The sequence below is a fragment of the Coccinella septempunctata genome, chromosome 7 (assembly GCF_907165205.1).
Source record: "Coccinella septempunctata chromosome 7, icCocSept1.1, whole genome shotgun sequence".
Classification (NCBI taxonomy): domain Eukaryota; kingdom Metazoa; phylum Arthropoda; class Insecta; order Coleoptera; family Coccinellidae; genus Coccinella; species Coccinella septempunctata.
Window position 1 is genome coordinate 31,255,207 of NC_058195.1, and position 10,236 is coordinate 31,265,442.

Sequence of the window (10,236 nt, forward strand, 5' to 3'; positions counted from 1 at the left end):
ACAATCTTAACACCATTAAGGTTAACTCAACTGACTGACCGAAAAATGACTGCTAGGTTATACAGCACGCTACCGTTTCTACCTTTCTACCTAATTTCGTCGTTTCTGACCAATGGCATCATGCTTCTACCTGGGGTTGGGACCGCCCCCTTGCGCACAATTTGGAAATCTGACTACTTTTCGATTTCAAATGTTGTTATTCTATATTTGATAATAGATATTACAATATCTATTTCTTCAGTTAAAAGCGCATACTGATATTTTTCTAGAAAAATTGAGTTTTATTTCATCTAATTTTTGTATTTTCGTTTTCGTCACAAATCATTTTTATTATTTTATCGCGTAAAATTCAAAAATGGAACATACCGGAACTCTTCTAAGATGTAAGTTTCGTCGAAGAAAAGGAATCATTTCAATGAAATCTAATTCTTCAATATTTATCATATTCTTTTCTATTTGACTCAAACGGTATGCCCTAAACTTTTTTTGCCTGTTGGATTAGTGGATAGGTACTCTTAATTTTTTCGAAACAATTTAAGGCCTAAAATGAATAGTTGAATTGTGTGAAATTTGTAGTTTTCCATATTTTTTTAAATCTATACAGGGTAAGTCTTTAACTCGTACAATAATTTCATAAGTAGATTCTTGAGTTAAAAAAACGCTCTTTTCCCATATCATTTTTTTCGATTCGACCCTGATGAATAGATTTAGTAATTTTGAATTTTCATAAGGAGATAGGTGATCTAATAACTCAATTTGGGTTATTAGTTTACTGGTGACACATCTGTATATCTTCTAAAAAGAGTTGTAATCAGCCAAAGTACCCAATTTTTAAAAATTCACAGATACTTTTCAATTTTTCAACATCAAATTAATCGAAAACGTCGCATTATGAGAGAAAATATGAAGAACACTTTCATATTACAAAACTTTCGTCAAACTTAGTTTCAAGCGTTTAATTCTTTTTTTTGGTATTTTTCATGGTACGTAATGTTTAAATTAAAAAAACTGGAAGACGGGGGGTGATATCTTGTGTTCGAAAAGATTAGGTAACTAATCTTAAATCCTCATACTTCTAAGTAGTAAAAACAATTGAATATCAAAACTTAAGACTTTAAAATAATAGGTAGGTATACAGGGTGTCCAAAAACTAGTGAATCAAACGTCATACCACGATAGAGTAGATCAAATATTGAATGGCACCAACATTAGTTGAGCGAAAATGTACCGTTTCTGAAATAAACCTAACCTAAAGTTGCTGATTTTCAATCACAAGGCCAATTTGTGGAAGGATAGCGTTTTTTTCCCATATTGTCACCCCTATAGAGGGGGTTTATCTTGAGTAATGAAAATCATGTAAAAAAAACAATTGTTTTAATTTAGATTTACTTAGGTTATTGATCAACTACTTGAAATAATTTCAATAAGGGGAGATAAAACAATAAACTTAGTTCAGTTTAGTTTATTGACCAAAATTCCTCAAAAATTTACAATAAATGAAGGACCCAAAGGAGGCATAAATGCCATCTTAGTTCAATATAATTTAAAATCGATATCCTTCTTCATAAACTGGCCCTGTGATCAAGAAAAATATTTCGAAAATCGACAACTTTAGGTATTTTAATAAAATGCTGATTATTTTGGAAACGGTGCATTTTCGTTGAACTAATGTTGGTGTCATTCGATAATATTTGGTCTACTCTATCGTGGTGTGACGTTTGATTCACTAGATAGATAGATAACTTTATTTTCACATCACTGCAGCTCAACAAAGATACAAATGAAAAGAAAATACGTCACATTCAAAATTTGAACTAATCTAAAAACACAATATATAGGTAACAAACATATTCATCTCAATCTGTAACATGCTGAAAAAAATTCTTCAATGCTATATGGTTCTATTCTCAAAATTAAGGACAATATGGTTTTTTAAAAGACTACAAAATTTCTCTCTTTCCTGATATTCGTTGGAAGGCAGTTGAAAAACCTTATTGAGCAATAAAATGCAGTTTTTTAGGTCATAGGTAATCTATGACTTGGATAGATTACAGAGTTTATTCTCCTAGTTTTGTTGTCGTTTCTATATTTAACGAATAGTTTTTGGACACCCTGTATATTATATCATGAAAAATGATTTTGAACAGTCAACTAATCTGAAGGATACGTAATTGAACAGTTTATTCAGGTACCTATATTACTCGTAAGCTTAACATCTTCATTATCGATTTCTCTGAAGGAACCCTTTTGCCCTTCATAAAATCAAACAATATTGTTCCATAACTCATTTCTTTTGAAAAGCATGTCTTTTCAGACTTAACGTTTTATTATTTTTCTGAATTCTATTTCTTATCGATATTCATAATTACACCACATCCCTTTTGAAAATGGTCATTCTCCGAAGGGTTTGTATCCCTTTACCGCCGTTAATCGGAACTATTACCTACCTACCCATTTTCTAAGAAATTTCAATGAACGGATTATACAGATAAAAGAGTCTTAATTCATTTCCCAATATTTCGGTCAAGAAAGTTAATATGGGTGAACTTAAACATTATTGAGGATAAATTCAGATGCATACCACCCGACGATATGAATATCGACAAGTGTTACGATCTGAATTGAGCTAGCCAATTTGCCATCGTCAAGGCCCCAAATGGAGTACGCTCCACCGAAGAAAAGCAGATGCTGACCATGGTTTCGACCTCATTTGGCCTCATCAGAGCAACACAGCATTTTTCCACGGTGGAGAACGAAAGTTTTAAATCAGCATTTCAGTATTTTGAAAATGGTTCATTTCTCTTCTTCCACATAAGATTCGGTGAAATCCTGAATTTTACTTCCATTTAATGTGTCTTGTTTCGTTCAAAACCTTCCCGAGAGAATATAAAAAAAAAACTATACAGTCAATGTAGAGTAAACTTTCATTAAAATTGAGATTTTCAGAAAAAACAGTTTTTAACTCAAATATTTCGGGTCTTTTTCAATAATAAATCACAGGGAATGTTTTTCCAAAAAGTTTGTTGTCCATTTCTATTCAAGATATTCACTAAGATTCAATTCGAAGTCCTCCAACATATGAAACACAATGGATAATAGAAAAATATTCATTATTCATGAGATAATAAAATTTTTTGTCACTATTCATTTTTTTGATGAGAGAGAAAACTCATGATAATTTTCTTGAGAAATATGCTATTTACAATAGTTTTATTCCTTTTCCAGTTTTAAACTTTCGCAATTCTTGGTCATTAGAAGGCTAAGGAGTTTATTACATACTAGCTGACCCGGCAAACCTTGTTTTGCCATTTAAATTATTTCTAGGGTAGATAATAATAACTAACTCATCGTGATTGTGTGACAATGTGGCATACGAAAACCTATAAGTACTCTATGATTGCTCGATTGGTCGTAAGAAAAAGGAATGCCTTTTTTTCTGTTCTGTACAATTTTTTTTCAGAATATTTAGTTATATAAACCTTGCCCTAACAATAATAAACACAACAAATAAAGAATTATCCAATTTGGTGCGATCGTTTGAACAATAAAGCATTTTGAAGTAAATCATAGACCCTCTTTTATTATTATATATAGACTAGCTAACCCGGCAAACCTAGTTTTGCCATTTAAATTATTTCTAGGGTAGATAATAATAACTAACTCATCGTGATTGTGTGACAATGTGGCATATGAAAACCTATAAGTACTCTATGATTGCTCGATTGGTCGTAAGAAAAAGGAATGCCTTTTTTTCTGTACTCTACAATTTTTTTTGGGAATAATTTGTTATACAGGGTGTCCCGTAAAGACCACGTCAAACGAAAACGAAAAGTAGATCAGAATGTGCTCTAACTGATGTGAAAAAATCGTTCATATGAAAGTTTCACAGTTTTCGAGATATTTGATGTTTTATGAAAATGTCGAATTTTTTCACTTAAAATGCTTTCTCTCTTGCGGAAGCTACAATTAAATACTTTTCGAATCAGTTTTTTTTCCGTAAATTTTGTTGAATGATTACCTCAATTTATGCAATGAAAAATACCACAAAATATTATACAGGGATTCTGAAAAAAAAAATTAAAATTCATGTTCTGAAGGAAGTGTTTTTTTGTGCTGAATTCTATCTGACGTGGTATAAAAAAAAGACACTAGACCTTTTCTGCATATTACGTTGAAAAGTTGCACATTTTGTGAGGATTCCGAAAAGGTAAAATACGGGTGATAACCTTCGTCACGAAAAAAGATATTTGAATGTTTATCGAGAATGGAGCATTTCTGTGAAAAACTGATTTTGTCACCTTTTCCACAAATTCTTTCATTTTGCAGATTCTGCTGTAACATATTGAATGATTCGCTTGAAAAATGTCAGTTAGTCCCTAAATTACTTATAAAATGAAATTATTCTGTTTTTTTTCTTTAATTGCAATGATATAATAATAATAACGCACAGGACCTTCAACATCAACAAATCTATTGTGAAGAAACTTCATAAAAATATCAATAATAAAAATTCAGGATTCTTATGAGAGCAAATGCTCAAAATGACCACCCCCTTCGCTAATACATGCCCATCATCTATTGAGAAATACCTTTTTTAAAACCATACAAACTTCTCCCCGCTATTTTGGCTGGTGAAATACGAATGCGGTGTGCTTCATCTCTTATGGGATTCGAATGAATTTCCTTTTTTCAAAAAACCCCAGTAAAAAATTCCAGAGGATTTAAGTCTGGTGAATCATTGAATCGCATCACATCATATCGATGTTCGAGAGTTCTTTAGGCAAAGAAAAAGAAATAATAAAACTCATTCAGTGAATTAGCATCTTAATAACATTTTGTTGATTTGTTGATTGATTATTTTCAGCAGGAAGTGCAAAATTAAAGTATTTATGGAAAAGGTGAGAAAAGCAGTTTTTCATAGAAATGTTCCATTCTCGATAAACATTCAAATATCTTTTTTCGTGACGAAGGTTATCACCTGTATTTTACCTTTTCGGAATCCTCACAGAATAGGCAACATTTCAACGTAATATGCAGAAAAGGTCTAGTGTCTTTTTTTTATACCACGTCAGATAGAATTCAGCACAAAAAAACACTTCCTTCAGAACATGAATTTCAATTTTTTTTTCCAGAATCCCTGTATAATATTTCGTGGTATTTTTCATTGCATGAATTGGAGTAATCATTCAACAAAATTTACGGAAAAAAACTGATACGAAAAGTATTTAATTGTAGCTTCCGCAAGAGAGAAAGCAGTTTAAGTGAAAAAATTCAACATTTTCATAAAACATCAAATATCTCGAAAACTGTGAGACTTTCATATGAACGATTTTTTCACATCAGGTAGAGTACATTCTGATCTACTTTCCGTTTTAGTTTGACGTGGTCTTTACGGGACACCCTGTATAAACCTTGCCCTTACAATAATAAACACAACAAATAAAGCATTTTGAAGTAAACCATAGATCCTCTTTTATTAATATATAGATTATCTTTTAGTCTATGTTTTTTTTTTCATTCACTGCTAATTTAGGCTTTTTTCAATCGTTCATTCCGGGGAAATTCTGCTCAATAAAACTGAGGAAATATATTATAAAGTCTGTTTATTTAAATATAGTATATATTTACATAACATCATAAATATAATTATAATTTTTCAGATTTACAATACATTACTCATAAAATAACAAAAAACAATTTTAGTCGATCCTTTTCGCTAATATGTACAAATTTATTATTCTATAGTTCAATTTATACACCTTAAACTATATCACCTCTTTTATAAAATAAAAGATAAGGAACTCTGTCTCCATGCGGTTTCAAAACACTTTCCACTGACACTGACCTCACTTTTGCATCGTCAAACCTCAACCAAGTATGATGTCCAGAATGGAACGCGTCCGCCACATAGTGTCCCTTGCTGGCCTCTTTACCTTCATGGTAAACGACAGCGAAAAGCTTGTACTGTTTCTCTGAAGAACTGCTAGGTTTTCCCGACAGGATCTTGGAATCAACCTGGAGGTCGATGGGGAACTCCACCTTCTTCATAATCTTCGTGCAACCGTTCCCATTGTAACGGAAACATTGCAGATGGAGGACAAGAACAGCCGGCAGTTTCTCGATCAGCACCTGCTGCCACGCTTCCACCTTTTGATTCGTCTTGGCCGAAGTTATTCCTTCAAGTTGATTCTTTATCGTCAGCTGTTCCAGGGCTTCCGTGATGGTTTTGGCCGTCCTGATGTTCAGCTGAAGAGTCAGGAACGGCTGTATGTTTTCTGTGGATTCATCTCCCGTTTTGTGGATCTTTGAGCACAAGAGTCCGCCGAATATGTCGCTGATTGGAGTTTTGTCGAATTGAACCTTTCTCGTGATGTTACGCTTGTTCTTTGGTCCCATTTGTTTCCAGTCTTCGGAGTCGTGATTCATTTCTATTTTGTTCTCAGTTTTGCAGGATTCGATTATCTGAAAGGACAAAAAAAGTTGTGAGATACGACAAGCAATAATATTTTGAATGTAATAATGTGAACTTATGCCAAACACCACGTACATTCGAATAATAAAAGAAGAGAAGGAAATACTTGACTAAGTTTCACAATTTTAATTGAACTATTTGTTGTCATTAAAAAATATTGATCTTAAATTCATCATTTTCATTTTCAAAATTCAATTCAGCATTCATTCAAACTGCAATTTAATTGTGAGGAGTTTTAAAAGACTATAGTTGAGTTCACTTTGGAGGTAGAGGAAGTTTGTATTTCTTAAATATTCAGATTAAAAGAGTGAATGAATCGATGTCGATACAAGAGGATGTATTGATATCTAGTTAGCATAGACCAGTTCCATGCATAAAAAATTATTGCGTTACCATAGCAACGAACAAAATAACTCATCAGAAGTGTCAGTGTGAAGTTTGAAGTCAAAAAAGTAAACCAGAGTTACGCAATAAATCAAAAGAAAGAAGATGTCCACCGAAATTGTGAAAATCGAAAAATTTGAGTATCGAGCCATCGTCAAGTACGTGTATTTAAAATGGTTACGGGGTAAGCAGATTTACGAAGATATGCTTAATATCCTTGATGATCAATGTCCTCCGTATGCGACCATGAAAAATTGGACTGCAAGCTTCAAAAGAGGTAAATTTTCCATTGAAGATGATGACCGATCGGGAAAGACAGTTTATGTGTGAGTCTCCGAGAATATCGATGCAGTTCATGACATGATTTTATCAGACCGTCGAATTAGGCTAAAACGGATATCTGAAGCACAGAATATTTCATGCGAACGCGTTCATCATATAGTTTACGTCAATTTGGACGTGAGAAAAATTGCTGCAAAATGGATCCCCAAATGTTTGAATGTTGACCTAAAGCGTGCGAGGGTAAAAGCATCGCGTTCGATCTGTGCTCGATTTGAAAACGATGTAGAATTCTTAAACCTAATTGTTACTATGGATGAGATTTGGGTACATTTCTACGATCCAGAAACGAAGCAAAAATCGATGAAATGGCAAAACTCTGGTTCTTCAAGACCCAAAATCGTCCAAAAATCGGCAAGAAAAGTTCTTGTTTCAGTTTTTTGGGATTGGCATGGAGTAACCATGATTGATTTTTTGGATAAGGGTAGAACTATAACCGGAGATTACTATTAGACATTTCTGACCATTCTACGGGAAAAAATTGAGGAGAAAAAACCCGGAAAGCTATCCAAAGGTGTTTTGTTTTTGCAGGACAACGTCCCTGCACACAAATCTAATGTTGCCATGAAAAAAATCCGTGATCAAGAGTTTGAATTACTAGAACACCCCCTTTATTCACCAGATTTGGCTCCATCCGACTATCATCTCTTTCCTCAACAGAAAGAACGTTTTAAAGGTCGTAAATTTTCTTTCAACGAGGAGGTTATAAAAGCTGTGGAGTTCTGGTTTTGAGAGCAAGAAGAAACATCTTTTTGAAAGGTCTAGAGACGTTGCAGGTTCTTTGTAATAAATGCATATCCAATTAAGAGGAGAGTATGTTGATTAATAAAATATTTTGACATTGAAATTTTGTTTGGTTCTATAGTAGACTAAGAATTTTTCAATATATCCTCGTATGTACCAATAAGAAGAATTTAAGATGAATATTTTTCAATGGTAAAGATCTATTCTGCAGATTGAATCAACAACTGGTTTCTCTAATCTCTGTATAACTCCCAACCACTTCGTAGATTTCTATCATGTAAAATTTGTACATAAAGGTGATAAAGGTAAACGTTTAGATCTTTGAAAATTCCTAGAAATATCCTCAGCCAAAAAACAAAGTATACCAATTGTAAACGATCAATTAAATTTCCGCCTATCTCCGATTTCAACATGAGTTTAATGATATGAAACCGGAAACACGCGTATCAACAAATATCTTAATTAAAAATTGCGAAACCGAGTCAAGTGTTCTAGTTCATCATGTTTAACCAAGAGTCATGCGATTAATCAATAATTTCGACTACTTACATTCATCATTTCGTCCTTCAGTCCGTTCAGCAGTAGACCCAAAAATTCCTCAGCGTCCTCTTGACGTCCCTCGACAAGAAACGAGTCGCTTCTGGTATCATTCAGGATGGTGTAGATCGAAGAGGCTTCGATCGAGTCGCCGCAGGAGAAGTCGAAACTCCCCTGTTTCTTCTTGTTCCTTTTCGATATACGGTTTAGGTAGGAATCGGGCAGCTTCTCGAAATTATTGATGAATTTGCACCTGGAAGATTTCAAATTGATTTAGATGCTGTCAAAGCGAAGGATTGTTATAAAACTTACATGTTCTTTATGATGGGTGGTAGGCCGTGTCCATTCTCCGTCAAATTCTTCGAAAGTTCTATCAGCAGATTGCATAAAGGTGGGCAGGCCAGCAAAGCTTGTAAAATCGAATTGATGTAGCAATAATTGCTCCTATTGATTAAGCCTCTTGGTTGTAGATTAGCACTTTTTCCATCAATTTCGAAGTTCGATAGAAATTCTGGAAATAAAATGAAATGTTGAGTAACAAATATAGAAAAAGTTTATTGATATCACAACAAAAATAATTGATTCTTCAACTCAAACAACTGACTATGTAAAACCTAAACGTTTTTCTACTCAAAAAATTTAATCAAAGTCTCTTCAACAACTAACCTGCTAGTCTGTGAGTGGCTGGATCAATAGTTCTGCTTTTTTCAACAGTGTCCAACGATTTAACTTTCTCATCACTGCGTTCAGTCACTAACTCTCCATTTGTCGTGGGTTCCTCTTTCTTGAAGAGACTCGTCCATGATTTCTTCGCCCATACGTTTACAGGTTCATTAACATCTGATTTGACTCCATTTTTTTTCACATCACACGTCTGGACCTTCACAGGCTTATTCTTCATTTCTTCAGTCTTGTTCGAGGATGTTGCCACAATATTTTCAACTTTAACAGGCATCACTTCGGTATTACTTTCGATCAGGTTCGATATTGGGGCACTCGGTGAATTGCGAAGTTCTTCCGCAATTTCATTGGAGGGAACTGTTTCTTTGTCAGCCGTTGTAGAAACTTGTGTGGGAATGAAATGATCCGTCTTAGAAGTTGGTGTATCAACAGATATAGCATTGTCGTATGAGATCAGTGTTTCTTCATCAACGTCTGATGGCTTCTTACATTCGACTGCTGCATTTGGTTTTCTGTGTAATTTTTCTGAAAATAAGTCGATTATTAAATTTCTAGTTACAACAAATCTTTCTTGGACTACATTTGCAAGGATATTATTATTGAAAAATACATCACAATACTCACTTTGGGGAGATTTCTTCTTGAGAGTCCAAGGCAAGGAGATTCTTTGAGGGGTATCGGACAGACAAGAATTTATGTGACGAATCTCGTCCACTTCCAACCCTGTTATATCTAAAAACTGCATATTCTGAAAATAAAATTAATATTAATGTCATTTCAGATATTGAAGTTGATATAATGTTATATTCAAAGTGCTGAAAATATCTTTGAACTTCTAGAGATACTACCATATAGGTACATGATCATTTTCAAATAAAAAAATAACACATACCTGTTTGAAACAGAAAATCTGAACAACAAACAAATTATTGAATAGCAACCAACTGACTAGGGATAAAAAAAAAGAATTACTTACATCCATAACTTGAAAATTCATCAATCATCAATCACAACACTGTAATATCACCTTAAAGTTCGTTTATAATATTCGAAAACTTGCGAGTATTCAAACAGTCTAA

At 33.5% G+C, this 10,236-nt stretch overlaps 1 protein-coding gene across 1 annotated transcript; it reads right to left on the reverse strand.

Moving 5' to 3' along the window:
• Positions 1–5,701: 5,701 nt before the first annotated feature.
• On the reverse strand, positions 5,702–10,236 carry LOC123317783 (ubiquitin carboxyl-terminal hydrolase 10-like). Its single transcript, XM_044904393.1, has 6 exons — positions 10,134–10,236; positions 9,782–9,905; positions 9,143–9,682; positions 8,789–8,987; positions 8,489–8,729; positions 5,702–6,462 (listed from the first exon to the last, which is right to left on the reverse strand). Exons 1-6 carry the CDS (start codon positions 10,152–10,154, stop codon positions 5,761–5,763), a joined length of 1,827 nt encoding a protein of 608 aa, XP_044760328.1. The 5' UTR covers positions 10,155–10,236; the 3' UTR covers positions 5,702–5,760.

Excerpts from the sequence above, each read along its gene's own strand:
- LOC123317783 (XM_044904393.1), bottom strand. The coding sequence starts at position 10,154 with ATGAATTTTCAAGTTATGGAT. Across the intron at positions 8,988-9,142 it reads AGCCACTCACAGACTAGCAG|AATTTCTATCGAACTTCGAA; the intron begins GTTAGTTGTTGA and ends TTTTATTTCCAG. Across the intron at positions 6,463-8,488 it reads TGAAGGACGAAATGATGAAT|ATAATCGAATCCTGCAAAAC; the intron begins GTAAGTAGTCGA and ends TTGTCCTTTCAG.